The 27,558-nt window shown below is 50.5% G+C and overlaps 1 protein-coding gene across 1 annotated transcript in view; it reads right to left on the bottom strand.

Annotated features, from left to right (window-relative positions):
• Positions 1-27,558, bottom strand: part of Ezr (ezrin) — a 43,361-nt gene that overhangs the window by 2,209 nt on the left and 13,594 nt on the right. Inside the window, exons 2-11 of the mRNA XM_055615947.1 lie at positions 20,878-20,961; positions 16,797-16,892; positions 15,601-15,875; positions 14,905-14,988; positions 13,879-14,025; positions 7,719-7,815; positions 1,921-2,084; positions 1,548-1,678; positions 663-823; positions 233-325 (exon numbers count right to left, since the gene is read on the bottom strand). Coding sequence (XP_055471922.1) covers positions 233-325; positions 663-823; positions 1,548-1,678; positions 1,921-2,084; positions 7,719-7,815; positions 13,879-14,025; positions 14,905-14,988; positions 15,601-15,875; positions 16,797-16,892; positions 20,878-20,961 — 1,332 coding nt within the window. The remainder of the gene's footprint in view (positions 1-232; positions 326-662; positions 824-1,547; positions 1,679-1,920; positions 2,085-7,718; positions 7,816-13,878; positions 14,026-14,904; positions 14,989-15,600; positions 15,876-16,796; positions 16,893-20,877; positions 20,962-27,558) is intronic.

A 27,558-nucleotide genomic window follows, 5' to 3' on the forward strand; every position in this document is an offset into this window, starting at 1 on the left:
GGAATAAGTGGGCCTTTGTTCCTCTGCTAATCCAATGCCAGCGCGCCGTTCTACCTCGTGAACAGGGCCCAGGCCATTCCTCTGGGGATTTCTGCCTTGTTAAGAAAGAAGGCATCTGCAGAGGATTTGAAGAGGTTCCAGAAATTTGGGATGTGACCTGCAGCTGAGCTCAAAATAATCTTCCCCCAAGATGTACCCCGCAGTCACGCACGGTTCCGGGGTTCAGACTTACCCGGTGCTGCCACTCCTCCACCTCGTCCTCCTTGCGCCTCCGAGCCTCCTCCAGCAGGGCAATCTTGGCAGTGTACTCAGCCAGCTCTGCAGCCTGGAGGAAAGGCAAATCCTTCTGGCAGAGTTCTCTGGTGAACCAACACTCATCCGCAAGAATGAATGGCCTCCTGATGATGCCTTGTGCTCCCTCCATCTTCGTGGTCAGGGGACCCTATCCGCACCTCCCTCTGTGTGTCTGTGAGGCCCTGAGCACCCACTCCACCTCCCTCACTGAGGACGCAGACCAGTCCAGCCCACCCTACTCCCTGCTGCTGCCACAGCAGATCTGCTTACAGCCCTGGCTAAAAGCTCTGAAAGGCCTGCGTGGCCTGTTTGATTCCCTAGGAGCAACCTCTCCATAATTCAGCATCTTGAAACCAGGCAATCCCTACCAGCTGCTCCTGACTCTTTATCTGATCCTGTGTCTGTCTCTCCAGTTCTTCCTTGGCCCGCAGCGCAGCCACACGGTCAGCCTCCAGTCGCTCAGCCTCCTCCTGGGCTCGCTTCCGCTCTTCCTCCAGCTGGAGGGCCTTCTCAATCTGCTCGGAGAGCTCTGCAGAGAACATGGAGTCAGAGCTGCTCAGACTCCCAGGCAGGAAAGGAACCTTGGCCTTCCAGTCCCACCCAAAGTGGGCTGAAGGAGAGAAAGCCAAGCTCACAAAGCCCTGCGCCGAGTCACAGGGCGGCGAGCAGGGACAGCTCAGGGCTCATTCCTGCTGCTGTTATAAATTTCAGTATGGTTAGAGACCACTGAAGAGCAACTAGTCAGAAACCCTGTTTCCGGGCCAGGTCTGACCTTGCTACACCCTAATGGCACCATAGTCCCTAATGGCACCCTAAGGTGGAACACCCTTACAACTCACTCATCACCTGGACACTGACTCGGGACACAGAAATAGCCTGTGTTGTCCTTCCAAACACTGCCCCTCCCCCATTCTAAAATGTCCTCAGAGGGCAGGGCTGCTCCTGTGACCCTGGGACGTATGGTGGAGGTGCCACAGGCTGGCTGTGATTGCTGTGTATGTGCCGAGGGGACGTGGCATCTACCTCACTAGACTTGAACGTTCTCAGCGAAGTAGGGGGGAAAAGCTTTCTACCCTCAATGACGAAATTGTCATGGCTCGACCGTCTTAGGGGGATTGTGCTAAACAGACAGCACTCTTGAACAAGCTCCCTCTTGGCTGTGAGCCAGCCCTGCCCAGCTCTCTTGGGGGAACAGCCAACCCCTTAGTGACTGTGGGGGCAGGGTGGGAAGGGGAGGCGGCGTGACTGCTGACCTTTCTCGGCCCTCTTGGTCTTTTGCTCATAGTCCTGCAGCCGGAGCATCAGCTCCTCCTTCTCCCGGAGCATCTGCTCCTTTTCTCTCTCCACCGTCTCTCTCCTCTTTTTCTCCGTTTCCAACTGTTGTCTGGTGTGGGGAAGAGGCAGACATGAAGGAAGGGTGAGGTTCAGGCAGACCAGACCTGCAGACAAAGCTGCTGCTTGCTGCAGCAAGCAGAGGGGTGCCACAGCCTGTGCCTGATGGTGACGAATCAGGTGGCAACAGCTCACAGGACAGTCTCTGCTCAGACTGGGTCCCATGCTGCCAGGCTGTCTGTCTGCCTGGCGTCCCCGACAGGAGCTGTGTCCCGCCACAGGCCCCTCACTCACCGCTCCAGCTGCTTCTGGTGCTTCTCCTCCCGAGCCTGGGCCTTCATCTGCTGCACCTCAATGGTGTCGGGCTTCCTACGGCGCATGTACAGCTCATGGTTCCCCATACAGAGCTGCAGGATCCGCTTGTTAATTCTCAGGCGTGGGGCATAGAACACAAAGTCCTACAAAACAGAACAGGGTGGGCTCAGCCTCCTCTCCTTCAACAGCCTTCTTTCCCAAGACCACACTTCTCAGAGTTCATGAGCCTACCTCTAAAAGGCCAAAAGCCGCAGGCGATCAGAAATGTCTACTCCTCGTATGTGGAGTATTCACTCGGTGGGTCAATTGGGGGGGGGGTAATCTGTATATGTACATGCGTGTACATCCATTTGTATATGCGTGGTCTGCGTGCTGTGCCTAGCACAGGTGTGTCTATGCTAAATCTCCACCTACAGCGCTCTATCAAGAGGCCCCTCTCGCACTGAGAAAGCTGGTTCGGGTGTCTGCTTCTCCAGGCCCCCATCCTGTTACCAGCCATCCTTTCCTTTCCTGTTCCTGCATGTATGCTACCCCTCAACTTCTGAGCTTCCTGTCTCCTGCCAAGCCTGTCACCTGTCACACTGCTACAGACTGGTCACTGCCTTGATCTCCACTGCTCCAGATTCCTGGGCCAGAGATACACCACAGCCTTACAGCGCCAGCCCTAACACCGGTGTCAACTCCTGAGCTGCACTGTCGCGCCTCCGAGCATCCTGACCCAGTTCACCCCATCCACCCAATGATCCCAGCCCTGCTTCTGTGCCTGCTGTATCGGGTAGAGGGGTCTGCCACTGTGTTAGCATGGCACTCCACTGCCTAGCTCTGCATCTGACTCCCAGTTCCCCGAGAACAGGGGCCGTCCACTCATCTGTCTTTCTAGGACCAAATCAACACTCAGTAGTTACTGGTGCTCAACAAATATTTGCTGGGTGACAGCTGCTAATGCTCAGCACCACAGCTGAGTTGAGTTCTATAACCCAAGCAAGCCACTCCATCACTCAGCCTCGGGTCATGGAATGGGGGTGACAGTATAATGGAAACGTAAGTACTGGATCAGAGAATGTTCATAAGAGATTTAAGTAGGACCTGGGACAGGAAACACTGGCTGCCACGCACAGGGGCTACTAGTGCAAGCTGCCCTGTGTACTCACAATGCAAGCAGCTGCTTTCTCAGAGAGAGGGCAGAGCATGGTATTTGGAACTTTGTCACCAGTGGCTATAAGAGTTTTAGGGCCATGAAGATGGCAGACAGCTGTCTCCTAACTTCTCGCTCCTTCCAGAGCTAGTACAGGGACAGAGGGAAGGCACGGTCTATCTGGAAACGCCTCCTGGCTTTCCAGCCATCTGGAAGGAAGGTGATGGAAGCCAGCAGTGTGCATCCCATCCATGGCCACCTCAGAGACTGACAGCATGCTGGAACAGCCAAGGGACAGGCAAAGGGCAGCCCAGCTAGTCCCCCTTGTCTATGTGAGGCCACCTGGAACCCTCAACTTCCCGGGTGGGGCTCTGGTTTCACAGACTGGCTTTTCCTGGGAGGAGTCCATAGCACTAAGACAAGGAGGAATTTTTATGAGCCACCTATCTCTTATTACACAAGAGAAAACAACCTTGGCTCAAGGCTTCAGAGGCACACAGCCCAAAAATGTTCCACTGTGACTCACAAGTACGTGCAAGGAAATGCACCAACTCCCCTTCAGGAAAAAAAAAATCACAAAGATTCAAGAGTCAGAACTACAAGTTACAGGAGACTGCCTCAAACCCCGCCTGCAAGAAACGGACCCAGAAACTGGAAAACACTCTAGAGTTAGCAGCTGGCAAGCTGGATGGGTGAGGGGAGAGAGTTTCTCCCATGCCTTTGAAAGAGCCAGTTATGACTTCAAGTTAGAGTCCTGAGTTCATGTCCCCAACGTGCCTTTTAATGCAAAACAGAAGGGTCAAGGGGAGACTTTCTCAGTGGACAGGCAGTCCATGTACTAAAAACTAACAGCAGGCACAAGAAAAGCATGGAAAGGGGACCCCCAGACACCCCAACATCCTCTCAGGCAAAGAAGACAAGCCACGGCACACTCCCAGGAAGTTCCCATGAGGCCACAGCCCAATTCCAGGACCCTCTGTTGTGTCAGAGGGGCTCCTAAGAAGGCTGCTCTGAGCCTTCTGCTCAGCAGAGTCCAGATTCCTAACAGTTCAAAAGCCACTGAAGGTGCCGAGAGCTCTCTGCCTTTCCCTGGCTGCTTTAGGAATGGTAGGGCCTATTCTGAAGGAAAAGGTGACTGCTTGGCCCTTCACAGGCTGCCTGGGAAAGGAGATTGGAGATCTCACCTAAAAGTCAAAACCAGGCCCCAAAGTGCCTCCTGGCCCTCTAGAGAAGCTTTGTAAATTCCCAGGGTTCCCTTCACAAGGCTATACCCAGTAGGAAATCCTATGCCTCCTTCATCACCTTCAGGGTTTCTGCAGTCTTTTATGTCAAAGCCTAACGGTGAAAATGTGACTTTCTTGTGCACAAAGTAAAACACTGGGACTGGGCATGGCTACTCCACAGCCCTGGAGGGGTAGGGAGAGTCACCTGATCACTGCCTCCTCCATCAGCTCCCGAGCTAATGCTGCCACAATTCGGGCCTACACTGAAAGGCCCAGCTATCCCCTTCTCTCTCCTCAGCCGGTGTCACTTTTCCTCTAAGAGGCATTGTTAGATTCACCGTGAGAATCCTACTCTTTGCCTGGTTTTAGCGCTTTTCCCACCACGATGCAGACCTGTGACTGCCCATGTCCACGGGTCAATCCTGGAACACAGCCAGAGGGCGTGTGCTGGGGGAGGGGTGTACCGATGTCATGAGGTCTTCCTCTATAGCTCTCCCTCCCCACTTTTTTTTTTTTTTTTTTTTTTTTCCTGAGGCAGGGTGTCCTCCAACCTGGAGCTCAGAAACTGAGCTAGACTGGCTGGCCACTGAGCTCCACGGAGGCGCCTGTGTGAGTCTCACCTTCCCCTCAGCGCTGGGGTTCCAGAACTGCACCTGGCGCTGATGTAGGCACTGGGACCCAGACTCAGGGTCTCATGCTTCTCAGCAAGCATCTCCCCGGCACCCATTTCTTTAAAGCTTCCCACAGGGCTGCTGACAGTGGCCTTGTGCGCACTAATTTAATCACACCAACCATGGCTGCCTCTGCATTCTTTCGATTTTCCAAAGCTAAAATGTATAGCAACGTGCAACACCCTGGCCCTAAAGACCTCCTCTATTGTCAGCTGAAATAAAAAGAGAAAAAAAAAAAAAAGTTCTGCAAATGTATCAGCACCACACTGAGCAGAAACCAAGCTCCCCAGACTTCAGAATTAATTGCCTTGCTTTTCAAGCCACGCCACCTCACTGCCCACAGAACATGGGCTCGCTGTGACCCTCGGCTAGTGGGGCTGCATACTGATGGCGCCATCACCATGGAGCCCGAGTCTGTAATAAACACAGTGTAATTTTAAAGAACCATGCGAGTGCCAGTGGAGTGGAGGGGTCACAAGTTTACAAACAGCAGGAAACATTTCAATAAAATACTTACACAGCCAAGTCCAGAGAGACCTGCTGACTTTACAATTCTGATTGCCTAGCCCATGTGGGGGGGTGGGAGGATGGGGGAGGCAGGGCGTAACTGGCAGTACCAGAGTGTTCCAAGTGGCTCTGCCATTGCCAGGCGGCCCTCAGCCCTAAGAGGCTTAGCAGACATCTACAGTACGGTCACAGCACATGTTTGCTCTAAGGTAACCACTGTAACTAGGTAACAAAAAGGGGGGGGGGCGGGGCGGACACACAGACTCAAAGTCTTTCCCAACCTAGAACTGTGGTAAAAACCAGAGCAAACTCTTAAAACACACACATACTTAAAAACAAAAAAATGCCTCCAAATTAGAAAACAGAATTCTTGCCATGTCCACCGTGCTACAGTTGTATCCATATGTCTTCAATATTCTGAGCTAACATCAGCTAAAAGTTTACGTGTTGGCAGAACAAAACTCAAATAAACCCAAAGAAGCTAAATAACAAGGAAGGCCTAAGGGAAGGTGCCAGAATGTCACAACGAAGGGGAAATAGAATAGACGGCAGACGTGGATGAAGAGCAGGAACTGGGGAGGGAGACAAGGATGGAGATCAGATGTGGGGAGAAAAGGGGTAGGAAGTAAGAGGGCTGGGAACAAGAAGGGAAACTGAGGGGGACATCTCTTTGTCAAGCTGGAGGCCTGCAGCAGGGTAGGGTCCTGGGAGGACATGGGTTTGACTCTAGCTGAGACTCCTAACCGGAGGGGGTGGGGGAGGAATGAAGACTGAGGTGACCACCTCCTAGCCAGGCAGGGCTAGTGGAGGGAGGGGAGCAACAACCCACTGACAAAATTTGATCCAAAAATCAACCTGCCTACAAGTGCAGGGATGAAGGGAAAACAAAGATTGAGGAAATATCCAACCAATGACTGGCCCAATCTGAGACCCACCCCACGGCAGAGAGCCAGCCCCTGACACTAATAATGATGCTCTGCTATGTTTGCAGACAGGAGCCTCACTTGACTGTTGTCTGGGAGGCTCCAGCCAACAGCAGATCGAGACAGATGCTGGGACTTGCAGCCAAGCATGGGGTAGAGCTCCAGGGGTCCTGTGGAAGTATTGTGGGAAAAAGATGAAAGACCTGGAGGGGACAGGAACCTCACAAGAAAACCAACAGAGACAGCTAACCGAGTCCCATGGGGGCTTACAGAGACTGAGACATCAACTAAGGAGCATGCATGGTAAGGACCTAGGCCCCCTGTACATATGTGGCCGATGGTGGCTTGTTCTTTAAATGGGGGACGTGTGGAGGGGGAGGGGCCTGTTTCTAACATGGACTCTGTTGCCTGCTTCTGGCAGCACTGCCTTGTTGCCTGGCCTCAGGGGATGAGGATATGCTCAGCCCTGATGTGACTAGATGTATAGAGAGGGTGGATACGAGGGAGGCTCCCCTTTTCTAGATAAAAGGGGAGAAGGGAAGGGTGAAAGAGGGGAAAGGGGAGAACTGGGAGGAAAGGAGGGAGGGGGCACCCTTGGGATGTAAAATAAACTGAAAAAAAAAGTGGAGAAAAAAACCTCAACATTTCATAATCCATTGGTCATTTCAGCTCTTACTTTACACTCTGCTTCCCACGTGGGCAGAGCACAGTGACTGAGTAAAGAGCATGTGGTGGACAGACTGACCACAGGGGAAAGGTGAGGTGCCCCAAGGTAAGGAGGAAGCAAGAGGGAGAGTAGAAACCTGGGGACCACCAGGCTCTGAAACACTTGGAATGTTTGGCTGTTAAGCCCAAAGCCTTACAGAAAGCCCCATTTTTGTTCTTTGGACTTGAAAGTCTTATTATCTATGCTCCAAACAGCCACTGAGGAGACACTAGCACGAGCTCCACCCACAAGCTGGTATCAGGGGTAGGCTGGCTGCCCACACGAACATTGGGCAAGCTGGGTGCGCCTCGGCAGAATTGTGTCATTTTGGGAAATGCTTATCCTTGCTTGGTCAAGGTCGATGAGAACTGAGAACTGCCTTTTCTCTGTATGAAGACTAGGATTACATCATGTAGCTTTGGATGGCGCCATCTGGTTTCCATAGCAACCTCCCACTGCAGTGTCAGTCCTGTGACTCAAAGATCTCTGAGCTTCTATTAGAGGGAAGCCTGAGGAACACTGCCTTCTCAGGACACTGGGGAGCCTCAGTGTTCCGAAAACCCAGTCAGCTATGAGACCATAAGCAGTGACCCGGTCTACACTTGAACTTACAGGTGCCTTTTTGTCGATGGGCTTAATGACAAACTTCTTGTCATTGAAAGAGATGTTCCTGATTTCACTCCAGGGAAAGCCGATCTTCGGGGTCAACCTGAGGTTATAAAAAGAAAAGCAGCAGTAAGTTAGATACAGGTACAGATACAGATACACACAGACGCACACACACACACACACACAGACACAGACACAGACACACACACAGACACACGCACGCACGCACGCGCGTGTTCTTGGACTGAGAGACCTTAGCAAACCTCTCAATTTAAAATACAAAACAAGCCCAAGAAGTGTAATTAAAACAACAACAACAAAACACACCACGTTTAAACCGCCTTTGCCATCCCAGGTTCAAACAGATGTAGGAGTAACTTTGGTGCAGCCACTTTCTAGCTTTTCTGTCTCAGGTGGCTGCGGTGTGTCACCCCTGGGTCACCTTGTGGTAAAGGATTCTTAATGAGGACTATCTTCTGTCCTGTTTGACCTTCTTCCCTGGCACCCAAACCCCCACACGTCTGCACTACCCATCTTCTCACACGGCCAGAGCCCACGTCCATCCTGCTGGTCTCATTATTCCCTATCAGCCAGCCAGTTCTCTCTTCAGATATGTAACAGAGTTTTTACTCACCCGAGAGCATCTCTCAGCTCTAAAACTACACTGCTGCCGACACGTTTCCTTGTCCTCTCCCCCTTCTTTCCTCTCCAACAGCAACCAGTGAAGTGTTAAGTCCATGCTACTCCAAGCGTTATAAAGACACGCCTGGTGTTCCATATGGGCCTTCCTCACAGAGAAGGTGCTGACTCCCGGGGTGGGCAGGGGTGTTTTCCACCCTCCGGCTCTCATCCCGGCCAGGCACATGGCCTGGCTAGATGCTGCCCTGTCAGAGACTACACAAAAGCCCTATTTGGCCTCACTACTCAACGTCATTACCTCACTGGCCTCAATTCGGACTTTTCCATCAAGAGATGTCAAGACCACACTGCTTTGCTTAACTGTGTCCCACCCTACTCTCCAACACCTTACCAGAATAAGGCCGGATTCTAAAACAGACTCTCTAAACCACAAGTACTGCCATCAAAAACAGTCCTGGGTCAGGGAGATGGCTTAGCAGGTGAGGTGTTCTCTGCCTAAGTGTGAAAATTAGAGTTCGGGCTTCAAATCCACAGAACTCATATGAAAAGCACCGTGGCTACAGAGAGAACAGGAAAGCTGAGTTCCCCTGGCCTCCAGACTAGCTTCAATGACAGACCCTGTCTCAGCGGGATAGTGAAGCGTGATCAATCATGACACCTGATGTCCTCTGGATGCTGTACACACAGCCACACCCATGTGTGCGTACACCACCCACGCATTCTCTCTCTCTCTCTCACATACACACACACACACACACCTAAAATAAAAATAGTTTTGAAACCTCAGTCATTTCCTATGGTTTCCACTTTGAGCAGATGACAGCCTGGGGTCTGGGGTAGAATTCAGTGCCTAACATTAACGGGCAGGACGGGTCCTCCTTTGGCAGTGAAAGCTGGGTCAAAAACCCAAGGTAGCCTCTGAAGGCCACAAGAAGACTTCTAAAGACGCACGGCAGGTGGCTTCCAGGGACAGTATCCAGGGCACCGCAGAAGCTGTAGGACACTGGGCAGCCTGGTGTATGCGCCAGGCCTTTGGCCTGTCTTCACTGATCTCTCACCTTTGCTGGTAACCCCATGCTAACATGCGCCACGGCGTCAAACGCAGCACAGCCGTACCCTCACCATCACCCCTGGGATCCAGGGCTTTCACCAATATAGTCTTGCTGACAAGTCGAAGAACACTTGAAATACAGCTATGACCTGGCACTGCTACCATCTTCTGCCTATGTCCCCCTCACAGGGAAAAGCTGCAGCTGCAGCTGCTTCTGGAACACTTACCCCAGACCCTAAGAGCAAAAGCTGGCCACAGAAGAGCTAGGAATCAGGAGACAGTTACTCAGCCCATAACCGCATGGCCACACAGCCAGGTCAACAACACCGACTCCCCAATCCCACGGAGGCCAGGCTCTGTGCTGCAGCTCCTGTCTACAAAGGTCTCTAGTTTCTGACCTAGAAACGCCAGGCCTGCAACCTCAGCTGGTGTCTGTTTTCCAAAGGCTGGGTCCAGCATGGCCCTCAAGACTCTGACAGCCCACACGTGTAACAAGCCGGAGCTGCTCTTAAGTGTAACTGTGGTACCAAGCAGGGGCTAAGCGTGAAAGCGGTGACTCACTTCTGAGTTAGAGAACCTCTTTTACTTCTTAACGAGTTGGAAAATGAAAGCCTACGAGGATCCTCTTTTCCTCTCTCTGTCTAAAGAGAGATCGCATGTAAGATGTGAGCGTTGTCCACCCAGAAGGCTGTCGCAGGATTTATGTGCCTCATGTGTCACCCGCTTAAAAGCTGGGGAGAAGAGTTGGGCATGGAGGTTTATGCCTAGATTCCAGCACTCGGGAAGCTGAGGCAGGAGAATGGCAAGCTCTAGGGTAGCCTGGTCTACTTCTAAGCCCTTGAATTGGAGGAGGAGAGGAACAGGAGGAGGAGGAGGAGGAGGAGGAGGAGGAGGCGGCGGCGGCGGCGGCTAATGATGATGAGACTTCTCCTCCAAGAACCGGAGGAATGTGGAGATGGCTCATTGCTGGACATGCACAGAACAGGGTAAGGACGCCTCAGCACGATGGGGTCACTCGTAAAGAACACGTGTACCAATGCCAAGGTCTTCTACGTGCTGAATCCCGAACAACCTCATTAACAAAATAAACCCTACTGCGAACAAATGCCCACAAGTTCACGCTAATACAGAGAACCGAATAAACAGAAAAAAAGCTGGTCCCTTCCAGTTTACCGTTTTTTTTTTTTTTAAATATACTTGTTAAAGATTTATTTATTATCTACACAGTAGTCTGCCAGCATGTATGCCTATGTACCAGAAGAGGACACCAGATCTCATTATAGAGGGTTATAAGCCACCATGCAGTTGCTGGGAATTGAACTCAGGACCTCTGGAAGAGCAGACAGTGCTCTTAAGCTCTGAGCCATCTCTCCAGCCCCAGATTGCCATTTCTTAAGACAGTACTAATCCCAGGAAAGTTCTATCCGTGAACATTAGAATCAATAACTGAAAGTTTAAGAACGAGTGTCAGTAAGCACAGAGCTTCACAGAATCTCACCAAAATGTATTTACCAGCTACACTGAAAGGACAGACATGTCAGAAGGGTCCCGGCCGGCACTGGCTCATCCGCTGGAGGCTGGCCTGACCTAACGACACCACACGTCGCTTTGTGGGAGGCCCTGAGGCACTTTTGTGGGATTCTCACCCAAAGTGCAAAACTCAAATCTGACTGTGAGCAAATCTCAGGCAATGCAAGCTGCAGACTTTCCAAAGCAGCAATGACAAAGACCACCTCAGTCCAGCCCCAAGGACAGCTGTGCACTGTGTCGACGCTGGTTAGGTTTTGGAAGCGGAAACAGCTGTTAGCAGAACAAGCAGAACAGAGACCCACAGACTGTCACCACAGGGCAGCGCCACTAGTATTCTAATGGTTACACCTGGGTCTGCCGATGTTAGAGTCGGAGGATGATGGGTAAAAGGTGTATGGGGATTCCTCATACTATTTAAAACTTGAGTCTGAAACAGCTTTTTTATTTTTTTAATTTTTCAAGTCAAAATCCGCAGCTCTGAAGATGATAAATATTCTTTGTCTTGGTAGAATTTGTGATTTTTTTTTTCAGGTGTATTTGTCAAAATTCAGCAATTAAAATACAAGGCTGTGTTTTATTACCCTTCAATCTGTGTTTCCATTTCTTGGGATGAGTACAGATTCCACAACTCATGGGGAGACATAACACCAGCTCTAGGCTAGAGTGCTCCAGGCCAGAAAGCACTACTCTAGTAAGCCTTTCTCAGTGAGCAAGTAGCTGGAACACAGTCTCCAACCTGTCCACAAGCTTCCCAGGTCCCGCTCTCCTAAAGATGTGAAGCCCTGAGCCAGGCTGCCCACACAACCACCTCATGACAGAGTGACACAGAAAGTGGTTATACTAAGGGAGTGGGGGATAGTCGCTGGCCAAAGACTACGGATTTGGGCAGCCTCGGCGTCCTCAGTTTTAATTTACCTTTGGGTCAGAGTGTTTTGGTATAAGAGTGTCAGGAGGAATTATAATCCAGCTCATCTGGACTTCTGTAAATAATGCCTAGGAGAGTGGGGGGAGATTTGGCCTAGTTTCCCCTCGTCTTCCCAAGCCAAGGGTTAGAGAAAGGGAGAGACAAAGGCCTTTGGAATCCACGCTCCCATTGAACTGTGTGACATATAACCATAAAAAGGGGGTCCTGGGAGACATTGCCCAGCCAGAGCCCATTTAATTTCAAAAAGGCTAGGATAGAGATATATCTGTTTATTTGCGTATCAGATTGCCCTTATTAACAATGCATCAAGAATATCCAATCCCACCATTAGCTCTATTGGTGAAGGATGCAATCCGATACCCTGGCCCTTAGAGCCCTGGTCCCTGGGAGCCCAGAACCGTCTCTAGCAGCTACTGCAAACTGGGAAAAAGCGGAGCTGTCAACTGATTCAATGCCTACTTAAACGCCTTTCCTCTGAGGAGCGGGTGTGCCTTCTTTAGAAGGTTTGGTGACGGGGCTGGGCCTGCTGCCCGCCACTGAGAACCACTGCCGAGAATGGCAGCTGGCTGCTGAATGGGAGCCCGAGGGGCAACGGGAGGGCCCAGCACAGCACAGCTCAAAATTTACGTGACATTTCTGTGAACTAAGGTGGTTACAGACTGACATCAGCAAGTTCCTGCCTATCGCTGTTTCTTACGGCTAGAAAAACCTGTTTGGACAGCCCTTGCCAGGGCTTGTTACAAAATCTGGCCACTCAAAAATGGAGCTGAAAGACAGAGGCAGTTTCCCACATGCATTTCCACAAAGACCAGGCAGGGCCCTGTGCTCTGACTTTCTGGTGCCAGGCTGGGGCTTTTTGGCATGGTGACAGTTCATGGGCCCGGCCTCCACTCCGAGACAGAGGAAGGTCTGCGGGCTGGCTCTGAGAGCGCCCTCCATAGCTCCTCTGGACAACAAGGGTTCAGGGTGCCTGGGACGTCCTGAATGGTTCTAAATGTCATTCATTCACTCATTCATTCCTTATTTTAGACAGGGTCTCACTGTGTATCTCCTACTGGCCTTAACTTCACAGAGTTTTGCCTCCTCAGCACTGGATTAAAGGTGTGTGCCACCATGCCCGGCCACTAGCTGCATTCTTTATGTGCATGTCATTTGCTATCAGCAGGGCCACTCTCCTTGGTGACTCCAGAGAGACCCTGGGGACAGGGTGAGTGAGAGATGGGGAACTGGCAGGAGTTGAGGGAGGGCGGCACACCCTGACGCGCTTCACGGGGCTTGGCTGCATCTCAGGGCTCTAGGCCTCCATTTCACAAACCTGTCCTATGAATTGGACATCAAGAACCTGAGGCATCCTGTGTCACACCTCCTCGGCCAGAGCCTGTCCCCTGCGCTCAGGCTCACCTGGAGCGGCTCACCTGTGGTAAAGTGGGCCGATTTCTCGCCGGTGGGAAGAAGGCGGCCCAGGGATGGAAACCTGCAGCTGACAAGAGGCTCCCAGTGCCAGGCAGCTGTCTGTCTCGGCTCACAGACCTAGCTCGACAGGGTAATGGCTGTGAAGCAATTAGACACCTTGTGCAGGCTCAGGGGATTTAGCTAATTGTTCAGACTCGAAGGCTGCTCTGCTGCTTACAGGATCCTGGGGTGTCTGGTGGCATTATCAACATTCCTGGTTGGATTAGCACAAGCCTGCAGCCAGGAGTCCACTCTGGCTAGCAACAGCCTAGGAACAGCCGTGGAGGGGGAAGTCATTTGTCTCTCTCTAATTCGCAATGCTCAGGGCCCTAAAGTCACCGCATTCTGGGCCCTCCCTTGCCACAGGCTCCTTGTAGTGTGGAATAGCCTGGGATGGACAAGGTGCTAACTTCCAGGCCTCCACATAAGATGCTTCCACACAGTCTAACACATGTACACATGTAGACACGTACACACACACACACACACACACACACACACACACACACACACTCTGACACTTCACCTGTTTTCCAGGCTAAAATCAATGATCAACTCCAACTCACTTGTCATCTTTCTCGTAGATATTTAGTCCAAGGGCATCAACTCCAAGCCAGAGATCTGTTCCTTTCTTATTCTTGATCTCAAAATAGTTGATCCCATACATTTCCAGGTCCTGGGCAATCTTCAGGTATTCCAGCATAGCACTGTCCCTAACGGGAAAGAAAACAGAGGTGTTCCAGTTAGCAGCATTCACCCCCCGCCCCCCAGCCTCTGCTTATGCTGGAAATGCAGGCCAGTCATGTGGAGTAGACATGGAGACATGTGGAGGTATGACGGACAGGCAGGTGAGGTGTGGAGCACCAAGGCAGCCAGACAGCCTGTAAGCAGCTACCTGAGAGGGGCCTGTGCTATCCTGAGCCCTGGAATGTATCCATCCCACACATTCAGGAAGAACAGACTGATCTGCTCTGGCTTCTGAGGAGACAGACTTCCTTCTTTTTATTCTCTTGCTAGGATAACCCTGTTTCTTGCACTCATGGAACAACCTGGGATCCAACAAAGGACAATCAAAGGCTCCTGGCCTACTCAAGGTCTCTGTGGCACAGTCCCCAAGCCCCAAAACTGCCAGGAAGTAGTGAGGGCTGTGCACAAGGCCAAAGGCAGGGACTGGTCTTCATTTGAGTGCCCTAAAGCCCCGCTCCTGTCCCTCAAGCTTCACTGCCCTTCTAACACGCAGCCCACGCTTACGTCATGATTAGTGTCGAATCAATAACTTTAATAAGCAAGTGAGCTGACGAGGGGTGGGAGACCCCACCCCTGTGGCGATCAGTGCTCCCCTCAGCGAATGTAGGCCCTGGCCTTCCCTCTGAAGGGACGGGTAGAGCCAGCTGAGGGTTCAACCGCGTTGCTTCCTCCCCCAGGCAAGACCACCAGGCCTTGTTTAAAAAAACACAACTCAGACAGTCTTCTCCCGAGGGAGCCCTGCTTGTCTGTCTCGAACTTTACCAAGCACGAAGACCAAAAGCTGACCTCTCCAAGAGTGCTGCCCGGAGTCCCATGAGAAGAGAAGCTGAAGAGGCCCCACTCACTTGAGCATTCCCCGGTGCTCCGCGTGCCACACCTGGATGCGGTCCTCCCACTGGTCCCTGGTGAGCTTGTGCTGGTCCATGACTCTGGGATTCAAAAAGAGAAACATGGGCCTGTCAACTTTCAGGGCTGTGAGCTGTGAGCCACGAGGCCACTTCCCACACACTTTTTTTTTTTTTTTTAATATTTTTTTCCCTGGGTCCTCTGGAAGAGCAGTCAGTGCCTTTAAGTGCAGAGACATCTCTCCAGGCCAACCTTCTCCCCATTACTGTTCTTTTGAATGAGACCATCATGGCAAGTTTTTGTTTCTTCTGGTTTTCTTTCTTGAGCATAAACCTAAAGGTTTAACCTTTCAATGAATACAATCCCACTGGAAGTCTTTAAAAAATATTTTAAATGACCTTTTCTTCCAAAGGGGGTATCTTTTTTTTTTTGTCGCCATTAGTAAGAAAAGACAGGCTTGCCAGAGGCCAGGTTACTGTATACCTGGCAGGTCAGAAGGGGCCTGGTCAACAGACCCATGAGGAAGGGACAGTTAATCATCAGAGGAACGTGCTGGCTCAGAACATTCCAAAGGGAGCACTCAGGAAAGTACCAGCCTAAAGTTCACTGGACCTTGACACAGTTCCCTGCTCCCTTTCACACCTCTCTCCTCCCTGGGCCGGGGCCTGTGCTCACCCAGGCCAACCTCAGCTCACCTCTGAGGGATCAGCCGCTCAGAGCTGAGGTACCCAGCTTTGTGCATTTCCTTGTTATAATCTCCGAACTTGGCCTGCACTGCATAGGAGCCCAGCAGCACGGCCGTCTCTGGGGGGCAGTAGATCTCATCGCTGAGGATGCCCTCCTTGACCTGAAGGAAGAACAGCTTCTGCGTGATGTCCTGGATGAGCTCCTCAGCCACATCCTCGGGGTAGAACTTGGCCCGGAATTTGAACTGGACGGGGTTCTCCTTCCGAACCTCCTGTGCAGAGACCTATGAGACAGACGGCAGTGCTCAGAACCAACTCCAGGCCATCAATGAGCACCAGTGACTCAAAATTATCACATAATCATTGCTGTCATCATTCGAGAGTATCCCAGATGTCGCACTATGGAGGGTGGTCTTGAATTTCTGATACTCCTGCCTCTACTCCTGAGTCCTGGATTGCGGGACCCACCATGCCTGGTTTACATAGGGTTTCATACCAGGAAGCAACTCAGCCACATTCCCTCGCCCTGGAATCCACTGCTGTAGCCTGAGGCAAGCAGGCAGGCAGTCCATAACAGCCCCCCATGCTGGAAACCCAGCTACTGGGCTGCAGGACCACTCTCCCCATCCTCATTTCTTGGGAGCATGCTTTCAAACTGCAGGGAATTCATTTAGGAGTGATGCATGTCCTTCCTGTTATGCACGGTCCTAAGGCTGGTCTGGTCCTGGACCATGAATGTCATGACCCTCCCTCACCCTCCTTACAGTAACATGGAAAGTGAGGTGGGGGAAAATGCACAGCCTGCCAAGGGTCTGAAGAAAATACACTTAGCTGATGATTTCATTACTGGGAGTAGGGTTATCTAATCTTTGGAGCTAGAAGATAATTTACTATAGTCTCAAACAGAGCAGCATCAGGTTCTGACAATATGATGGGTGACTCATAAAAAAAACAAAACTAAGGCCAACTAAAAATGAAGCAGTTAACCATTTCCTGCCTTGAAGAGGGCGCCAGGAGGAGGGGTGAGAATTAGCCGAGATCTAATTCTATTCCATATTGTCCCTTCCTGGAAGCCTGTAGCCTCTGTCTACAAAAACTTTATATAAATAACAAGGAACAAAAAGACAAAAATGCAGTTAAAGCATTCTGGCTTTAAACAGAATCGGCTTCCGATTAATAGCCCGTAAATAGTTAACTCTACTTACCTTTTTATCAAGTTTCAACCAGGTAGGAAATCCTTTATTGTCCACATACTGGAGACCAAAGTACCACACTTCCCGGAGGCCGATGGTCTTTACCACCTGCGAGAGAGAGCGAGAGGCCCACTGTGAGAGAGAAACCCACTCAACACAGGCAACAGCAGGTTCCCCCATGAGCTCAGCAGGCCCCAGAGACTGACACTGTGGTACAATGAACAGGACTAGAGTCTCAACCTTAACCTCTGAGCCACAGATGTCAGGTGAAAACACAAACGACACATTTTTAGCCTGAATCTGGACAGACTCAGGGTTATCTAAGTTTTACAAACTCTCACCCAAAGCCCCTTGCTTCAGGCTGTGGTGAGAGCACAGAACCACCAGTCCATCTCCAGGAATGTCCAGGCACACTGCCCCGCACCAGGGCACCCAGGTGGGAGATGGCTGTTAATAACCAGCACAACACTTGATCCATCTTCCCGTAAGCCAGCTGGAGTCTACCTTCCTGAGGACAGGCAAAGGCCCTTGGCAGGGAGTAGGTGGCACTGGTTCCAGGGTTGTGAGAGCAATGGCTAGGGGCCATGTTCACATGTCAACAGCCTCCAGAAACGTGAAATCCTCATCGCACGCTAAGATCTCAATCCAAAACTGTAGCAAGAACACCACGAGGGGGAAAGCTTCCTGTGTTATGTCGTTAAAGTTCTCCAGGCTGGTTATCCTAACGAGTGTCTTGGGGACAGAAAAGCAGTGTCCAAACATCTTAATCCAAACATCATCTGGATTAAGTCCCCGAGGGAGGAGAGGTGGCAATGTGGTTAAGAGCAAATGCTGTTTTTGCAGAAGGCCTGAGTCTGGTTCCCAGCACCTAAGTCATGAAGCTCACAACAGCCTGCAACTCCACCTCCAGGGGCTCTGACCCCCCTCTTCTGGCTTTTGCAGGCACCTGCACTCATATGCACGCACACACATGTAATTAAAAAAATAAATAAATAAAAGAACTAAGTCCCAAATCTTAGATGTTGTGATTTTAAATGCCATGACTGGCAACATTAAACCTTTAGAAAAGGTTTCCATGCTTCTCAAGAGTTCCTGTGAAGTTTAAGGTAAACACACTAGACTGACAGGAAGCCAGGTGTGATGGTATCTAGCAATCCCACTTTAAGAGGCGTGAGGCAGGAAGGTGGGGGTTAGAGACCTCCCCAGATACACAAGGCAACGGCTTAAATTAAGCCTGAAATCTCCAATAAAACCCTGGCCACACCTGTTACCTTCATTTGTAGGGGGCAGATGCTTGCTACCACTCCAGAGTCTCTGCTTATTAACTGCCAAGGGCTGCCCTGTTCATTTTCTCCCTCTACTCGCCTACAGAACAGCAGGGATATACCAAATCCGTGAAGGAATTCGGTCTCTTTCACAGTGCTCTGCTCCCAGGGCCATGTGAAGTCCATGCCCTTTGTGCTGAGCGCAGATGTCCTACCCAAAAACCCGCGCCTTATCTGAGGTGACACAAGGTTAAGGTTGCACAGGAAAGTCCCACACATGCTAACAAGCAGGCGCTGGCACTAATCTTTCCACCCCATCTACCCTACTGCAGCTCCCGCCTAGACCTGAGCGGCTAGTCAGAGCTTCCTGTCCATCTGACCTGCTCCTCCACTGCTCTGAGTCCTCTCCTGCGTCTGTGTGGATGGACAGACATGCCAGTCTGCAAGCATCCAGCACAGCCAAGGCCAGCACACTCAGTGACGTGCCGTCCGCCTCTTACCGTTCCTGGTAAATGGTCTTCAGTGTTTCGTTTCAGAACTTGGGCTTCCTATCCCCTCCACAATACCATATTAAACAGCTTGCGCCATTCTGAAACCACCCCATAGGTCACAGGTCCTCCCTATAGGGGAATCCCACACTCCCACGAAGCCATCCGTTCCCACTGCCCTGGGAAGGGTCTGCATGACCAGCTTTGGACGGCAAGGACAGGGATGCCTGATCAGTCAACCCCAAGCAGCAGCTGAAGCGCTGTGTCCCAGCCCTCCTGTCCCACAGAACATCCAGGGCCAGTTCTTGCTCCGTCTGGCTCTCCAGCTGCAGCCCAGACTGAGAGGGAAGAGGCTTCTGCAGAGGCAGGATGGTGGGCGCTGACTGACACAGTGAGGGTGATGACACAGTGGGGTGCTGACGTGGTCCCTTTCGATTGGCTCTATCAGGCTAGAGGGTTGTTCTGGAACAAGCTTCTTCTACCTTGGGTTTATGACTATGGTCCTTTCTCCACTCACACTACAGTTCCCTGCTCTGCTCTGAAAGCAGTTCTGCCTTTGGGCCCAGCACTGGATTACAAGGAATGGTGGTGCTCAAGAGCCAAAGCTGGGGCCGGGCAGAGCGCTGCTCAAGCTCAGGTCCTGGACGCAGTGCCTCCCAGTGTTCAGTGCCTGTGTCCAGCTTCTTCTGGGGCTCTTTCAGGTGACCCTTTTAGATTTCATTCTTCATCCAGCCTCACCCTGGAGCAGAAAATATCTAAAATCTCACTAGAAGAGAACAACCTTCAAATAATAGTGACTGACAGCCCGGACCCACACCCAGCCCTGCAGAACAGGTCTGGGCATGCCCTGGCACCAGCGTTCTGCTGCAGGGCCACCTTGCTCTACCCTGTGTCACTTTCCAGAGAAGACTGGATTGAGCATGGGCAGTGAGCGGCACCTGGAGCCTCCAACGGTGCCGAAATCCCCTTCCCAGGTCTCCTCAGCGTCAGCAGTCCCATCTTCTGGTTTGGACCTTGAATGCTACGTGCCACCCCTGAGGCAGTGGGGCCACTTGGAATGACAAGCTCTGGGGAGAGATCAGGTGCTGTGTGACTCACCTTTGGCCTTGTATGCCAAGACCCTTTTCTACTCTCTAGAATTTGCCCTCCTTCATCTCTGCCATTCACCTCAGGCTTAAGGAGGTATGGGCACACTTCCCCTGCCACCTCCCAAAAAAAGGTTTCTGTAGACCCCACTGAGGGCCCGGATGCACTGAGCAGCATTACACAGGCATCTTTGGTCATCCCTCCCCTACTGTCTGGGCCCATTTAGTCTATGAAGTCGGCACAGAACAAGGAGCCGAAAAGGGTTTTCTCCAAGCCCTGCACCACAAGATGGGAACAAGGGGTGATCCCTCTCTCCATTCTATGTGAGAGCCGTGCAGAACATTCCGGAAAAGCTGCTTTCCAAAACCAAGTGTTTGGCAGAGGAACCGCCTGCTGGAGCCGGCTACCTGAGGTATTTTGTTAAGAAACAGAACACAGGATATTCTGTTTCCTCACAAAAGCAAGAGGGACCACAGGGCGATGCACTCAGAACCACAAGGTGTCAGATGCGCTCTGCCCTGTCCTTGTCACAGTGCTCACATTAGCAGAGCTGCTTCCGTCTGGACCCCAGAAGAGGAGTCTAAACAAGGCGGCAGCAGACAGCCTCTACCAGGCTGGACGCCAAATCTTTGGCCTGTGGACTATCTGTGTGGCCCACAAGATAAGAATGTGGTTCTCTTCTTTTGTTTTGTCTTGTTTTCTTTTGTCTCTTTGGAAGGTTCAGGAAATCCCTTTTAAAATTCAGTGCCCCATATAGTTTTTATTTGAACAAGGTCATGCTCATTCAATTCACGGATTTGTGGCCAATTTCAATAACAGTGGAAAGAATGAACAGTTACAACACAGACCACATGGTCTTCGAACCTAAAAGACTGCCTATCTAGCCCCTCTGCAAAAGAGCCTTGCTGACCCTGACACACAGCTGTCGGACAACGCTAACTAATGCTTTCTAGTCCACTTTGGGAAGGGCTGAGCCATTTGACAAAACTATATTTGGAGTAGTGGTGCTATGAACAAGGCCGGTTACCAAATGAAAGCTATCAACTAAGAATAGCTAGCAAAAAGACCCGGCTTTCCAGGTATCTCCAAGTGGATGCCATCGTGAACCAGAACAGCACTCAGCTTTCTCAAAGGCCATTTTCTTCTGTCAACCTCAAGGGAACAAAACAAGTCAATCTGCTTAGAAGACGAAAGGACTGGTCCATCACAGACCTGTCCTAAGCGGTCAGTTCCCTCCCAACGTAAGAGACTGACCTGATCAAACAGCTGCTTTCCAGTGGTGTTCGGCTGGATAGCAAACTCCAGCTCTGCATCCATGGTGGTCACCCGGACATTGATCTGGAAAACAGAAAAGAATAAAAACCCTTAAACTTCCCCGAATCTTCTCCTGGCAGCCTCCCCCCCTCTCCCTCTTAAACTGTTTGGCAGTCGTACAGAAGCTGCACACTCTTACCACGTCTTCACGCCAATCACAAAACACCAGCCACAGACCCAAAATGAGGGACAGCTGGCAGAAGTAAGGTTCAGCAAGTACAGGTTCTGGGCATCAATAAAGCATGTTCATGTTGAGGTCTGCAAAATCTTTTTCCCCCCCAACACAGGGTTTCTCTGTGTAGCCCTGGCTGTCCCGGAACTTACTCTGTAGACCAGTCTGGCCTCGAACTCGCATCGATCCACCTGCCTGTGCCTCCCGAGTGCTGGGATTAAAGGCGTGCGCCACTGACGCCCAGCTAGGTCTGTAAAATCTTCAATAACACCTTTCCCCATACACTATCTCATGACCCCCATAACCGCAAGCTGAGGGAGACTGGGCTCCTGAGGTGCCAGCTGGAGGTTCACACCAAGGCAAAGCATACAGGAGGGAGGAGGGGCTATGTGCCTGACAGTTTGGTGACATTAGTAACTGACAGAAAAATGGTACAATGAGTGAAGATCAAAGAGGATAGAACACCATGCAGCCATTTAAAATGCTAAAGCAGAAACAAGAAAAAGGACGATTGAAATTAAAATTGTGATAAGCAAGCGGTATAGAGTCTATCCACACTAGCTCATATGGTAGACATGAGAGCAAGTAGAGGAAGCTCCATTAGAATGGTACCTCACAAACACTCCCGGGATCTGAGGTGGTCCAGGTGATGGGGAGGACCTGAACTGAGGGGGTCCAGGTGATGGGGAGGGCCTGAACTGAGGGGGTCCAGGTGATGGGGAGGGCCTGAACTGAGGGGGTCCAGGTGATGGGGAGTTGGCTCCAGCATTTGTTGCTCTTGCAGAGGACCCAGGTTCAGTTCTCCAGCACCCACATGGTGGCTCATGACTGTCTGCAACTCATTCTAGGGCATCTGATGCCCTTTTCTGATCTCCATGTCCACCAGACACATATGCAGACAAAACACACACACACACACACACACACACACACACACACACACACACACACACACAGACACACACACACAGACACACACACACAGACTAAAAAGTTTAGTTGGGTGTGGTGGCAGCATACTCCTTTAATCCCAGCACTCAGGAGGCAGAGGCAGGTAGATCTTTATGAGTTCAAAGTCAGCCTGGTCTACAAGGCGAGTCCAAGATAACCAAGGCTACACAGAGAAACCCTGTTCCGAAAAAACAAAAAGTCATCTCACTGGAGATAACACGAAAGCCAGTAAATTACCACAAAAAGATGCTGTAGGGCTGTGAAGATAGCTCAGGGTAAAGTGCCTGACATCAAAGCATGGCAACCAGAGTTTGGGTACCCAGAAGCCTACATTAGTTGGAGTTGGAGATCTTAAGAGTTTCATGAGAGACCCTACTTCCATAGAGTGAAGAACAATTAAGGACAACTACCAACATCAACTCCAGGCCTTGGCAGGCACAGGCACACACACACACGCCTGCACACACAGATATGCGCACACCGCACACTTGATATCACCCCTTCTGGAAATTACACACAGCACATTATTAGTAATTTAAAATGTAATCCCCATCTCCTCTTGAGGCTTGTTGGAGACAGTCTCACTGTGTAGCCCTGACTGGCCCAGAGCTCACTATGTAGACCAGACTGGCCGCTAACTCACGGGCAATCCTCTGGCCTCTGCCAGAACTAGAGGCATGTGCCACCGCACCCAGCTATGTGCCACCTTAGGTTTCTGATTAGGCTTTATTTGAGTCAAAGTTCAGACAACTCTGGAAGGAAAGTGTGTAGCTTCATAAACACTTGTGCGGGTTCAGGCTATCATAGCTCAGCTGAGTGTACAAAGCATACCTCTAAAGCTTGCTCAGGTCTGTGAGAATCTGTAAATCCCCATCTTCCATGGCAGAGGCTTAATCTCCACAGCCTCAGCAACACAAGATGGCTTCCCTCCACCAGCCCTATCCAAAAAGACAATCCCTAGCTCTGATTTGGGCATACACCAAACTTTTAAGAATCCTCCCTAAGCCAGGTGTGGTGGCTCACTCCTTTAACCCCAGCACTTGGGAGGCAGTGGCAGGCAGATCTCTGAGTTTGAGGCCAGCCTGGTCTACAGAGTAAGTTCTAGGACAGCCAGGGCGACACAGAGAAACCCTCTTTTGAAAACCCAAAACCAAACGAAAAACAAACAAAAGAACCCTCCCTGAAGGGGCCAAGTCAACATACACATACACATACACAGTGCCATCTCCACAGTCCTGGTCCTCATGACAGACGGGTGTGCTGGAGCTACCCCTCAGGCAGCGGTCCAGCAGAAGAGCAGAGCCCTGAAGGCCCAGGGCTACCCTGCTCAGCTGATGGGTGTGCGCCGCTCAGCACGTATGGCCCACCTGTGTCCCACTGAGGACCCTGCTGGCATCAGGACACGAAGATCTTTCTACAAGACTATCCCAAGAACCACAGAGCCGTCAATTGTCCTTGGAGGAAGTGTCTAAATAAGCACAGGTGTGACAAGTCACCTAAAAGCACATCCAAAAGCACCACTCCCCAAGCATACATTCCCAGATACGGCGTGCACCGCCTTCGCCTACAGCACGCTAAACCGTGCTGTGTTTAGAAAGACCATTAGGGTTGTTTTCAGTTTCTAAGTCTTTAACAATGTGCTGCAACGCAGCATAAACTTTCATCAAAATTTTAATTGGAGCTTTACTAAACGTTAACAGGACTGTTTATATACACGTTACGGGAGCCTGAGAGAGATCAGTCTTCGACAACTGAGGGCACACATGGACACCCATCGCTTCGTGTTACCCCAGTGCTGGGTTTGTGTGGTAAATGATGATTTTTAATGAACTCTGAGGATTTGGATGCACCTGGTGTCTGAATGGCAACAATGTCACAGAAATAAAGGGGCATTAAATGGTCCTCTTGACAGGAGGATGGTCCCACAAAGAATTTAACTGATTGACAAATCCAAAGACTCGAGAGCAGTGGGCCCATGGCAGTTCTTACTGTCTTGATAATTTGCATCTAATACTTGTCAGAAGTGATGCTGAAGGGCTGGGGTGCAGCCCAGGGCTCTTCCACTTGAGCTCCTGGATATTCATCTCAGCATTGCCAGTATCGATGTCAGCATAAACACCTGTACGCACACGCACGCACATGCACACACACACCCACCAGTTAGTCATTTTAAATCCAACCCCAATACCCAAAAGAGTACGATTTATCTCGGCTTACCAACATACTATAAATCACTCATTTAGTTCCTATCTGGGTGGGGGTGGGGGGGACAGGGACGCAGTGGAGATTAAGATTACACATGTGCCTCTTATGCCCGTTCTACGATGGTGAGTCGGATGTGAGAGAATTCAAACCTAGGGTTCTAAGATGTTGAAATCCCAAAGCAACATAATCACACTCAACTGCTTCAAATGGAAAGGTACAGATGCGTGCACATAGGCAGCGTTCTTCAGGTTAATAATAATGGCGGCTTCCTACAGCTCCTTTAGAACGACTTCTCCTGACTTGAGATGGCTCAGCACGTTAAGTCAAGGCGCCGGCCACCAAGCCCGACTTGACTTTAATTTTAGCACTTACGTGACTGATGGAGGAGAGGGCTCTCCTGACGTGTCCTCTGACCTCCACATGCACACCAGTAGCAGGAACACACTCTCTCCACCCCAAATTCATTCATTTAGACTTCCTTTCTAAAGGAGGCAGTCTTGAACGCAAGCCACACTAACATGGTACTGATGGTAGCCGAGCCCCATGAGGAAAGTGAGTCTCTAGCAAACATGTGTATGATCCTAGCGGCCCAGGCAGCAGCACAACTTTGATCAATGGTTTTGGTTTTGGTGGCAAGGGCTAGTTTCTTCTCATTTCCTGCCGGATCAGGGTGCTGGGCTTCCTTTGAACCAAACTGCCTAAAACCAAAAATAAGGATCAAACTGGCCAGTAGAAATTAAATTTAAACAAAGCTTTGTGGTTTTGTTTTTGCTTTTAATGAAAAGCAACTAGCCTTTCACAAGCATTCGCAAGAACCACTCAACCACAAAATGCACACATTATTTAGTACCAGGATTGAATAGAGGCCTGTTCACCCTGACTCCACCCGCCTTTGCAGAATAATAAATCTTTTCAAAGCACTGTTTGCCACTAAGTCTAGGTTAGCTCAGTTTAAACCTACTGTTCCCAGAAGTGATGAGTTTAAACAGGCCTGACCCTACTGATGGGCATCTCCCATGTCCTTGCTCATTCAGGATGTATAGGCATCTGTGGGCACCATAAGCAGACAGCACAGCCCCCCCCCCCCGCAAACATACAAACACACACTGTCCTGTCTCCTCTGCCCCGTCCTCTCCCTTGGGGGAGATTTCAACAGCTTCCCTGGACTTAAATACCGACCCGTCAGTCTCAGAGTCTAGGAACCTGTATCTTCCTTTTGTTATCTTGAGACAAAGTCTAAGCATATAGCCTAGGTTATTCTAGAACTCATGATCCTCCTGCCTTGACCTCCAGAATGCTGTCGGTTACAGGTGTGTGCCACCACGCTTGGCTCAGGGATTTGTATTTCTTAAAATCAAGCCAAGAGCTTCTGAGCACAGGCCAAATGCAGGCATCACTGGGACACTAGCAAGAATGGAGGTGTCAGGGACTGTTCCTCAACCCAGAGCAGAGGATGTTCTGTCCTTGGGCCTCAGTCACCTAAGCTGCAAAAGGACAGCTGTGAGTCCTGCCTTTCAGGTCTGAAAGAAAGGCTAGATGCAAGTTAGGTTGATATTTTCAGCTGGCTGGGGGACCGTTTCCAGGGGAAACAAGGTCTGTCCAGAGATGTGGGGTAGGAAGTGAGGGTGCAGATGGCCTGCCTTCTTAGGGGCATGCAGATGGAACACAGGACAGCCAATAACATCACCACAAGGAAGAAAATAACAGTAGATAGAGGCTAGTAGCAGGCAGCCAGCAGAACACATTCATGGACATCTACTTCAATTTTAGGGATGACCTTTCCTGGCAGCCACGCCACAGGGCAGGCCAAACCGCTTCTGTGCCATGGAGATTAAAAACCTAGTCACCCAACCTGGTTTTGTTATGAACAAACCAGTAGCAGCTACCCTGCTAAAGCAAATAAACCCAGCCTCTCTTTTTGCTGGTCTCCCAATAACTAGGCAGAAAGGCCAGAGTCGCTCTGTTCTCCCACACGACCCACTCTTCAGCTACGTGGACTCCCCAACCTGAGTCACATGTAAGGTCTGAAATCCGCCTGGCAACTCTTTCTGGCCGTGTCAGTGGCTGTGTGGTTCTCTAGACGAATGTGTCGTTTGGTACACACCTGTAATCCCAGTACTCGGGGAGGCAGAGGCAGGTGGATCTCTGAGTTCGAGGCCAGCCTGATCTACAAATCGAGTCCAGGACAGCCAAGGCTACACAGAGAAACCCTGTCTGGAAAACCTGAGAGAGAGCAGGAATAGGAATACATGGGGATGGGACCATGTCTCAAGGTCATCTATTGCTCCTTTGTTTAGCTAAGGCAAACTGTGAAACTTTGTGCCATCTATTCCTATCTGTCCCATGTGTAATTACCAAGGTTGATTTATGTTAAATTATCTCCCGGCTCTTTCTCTGGTAAATCAATCTTGTTACTCAAGTTTCCTTTGGATAGTATCACTGAAAGACTTGAACTTAGCTTAAGATTTCTTCTACACTTTGTTTTGAGACAGGGTCTCTCTACCAGGTAACCCTGGCTGCCCTGGAACTCCATATGTACACCAGGCTAGCCTCAAATTCACAGAGATCTGACACCTGCTTCCTGAATGCCAGGATTAAAGCTGTGCACCATCATGGCCGGCTTCTATGCTCACTTCTACAGTCAGTGCAAAACACCCGTACAAGTTCTGTCTAAAAACAACAACAACAAAAAAATCAACCAAACAGAAAAAAAACCTACAAGTCCTGACACAGGGATACATTCTGGACTGACTCTTCCAGACACACAGTCGCCAAGGGGCAGGCCGAACTTCAGTGGCCACTGCGGTGAAACCTCTCCTTTCTGCTATAGGCAAGTATCAGGAACACCATGGAACGGGAGGAAATTCAAACAGTGGCTCTTGAATGTTTGGATTTCAGGCGGCAGGGGATGCAGTGATAAGATTGCGCCCGTTATCACCTGCCGGGGCTCAAAGCTCAATGTGGGCCCAGGATTGTGCTGAGGGCCCAGCTTTCCTTATCACCGCAGTGTCCCTGCTGTTTCCCAGCATTCCAGCCGGGGTGCCACTTCAGCAACTTCTAACAACCTTCAGGTATCTGGGTATTACATGCTTGGAAGTGTTCGTCCTCAGAGCGGGGTGTGGAGGGCACAAATGACGCCAGCTGTGTGCCCGCTCTTTCAGGCTACTGGAGGGATAATTAAGACAAGTCTATATTTTTACTTTCCTGTTGAGTCCGTGCTTTTTAAAATGCTTTGAGGAAATATAATTTACATGCCATTAGATTCACCCATTTGTAATATGCAATTTGGGGTT

This window comes from Psammomys obesus, unplaced genomic scaffold (assembly GCF_907164565.1).
Source record: "Psammomys obesus unplaced genomic scaffold, mPsaObe1.curated_primary_1811, whole genome shotgun sequence".
NCBI classification, from domain to species: Eukaryota; Metazoa; Chordata; class Mammalia; order Rodentia; family Muridae; genus Psammomys; species Psammomys obesus.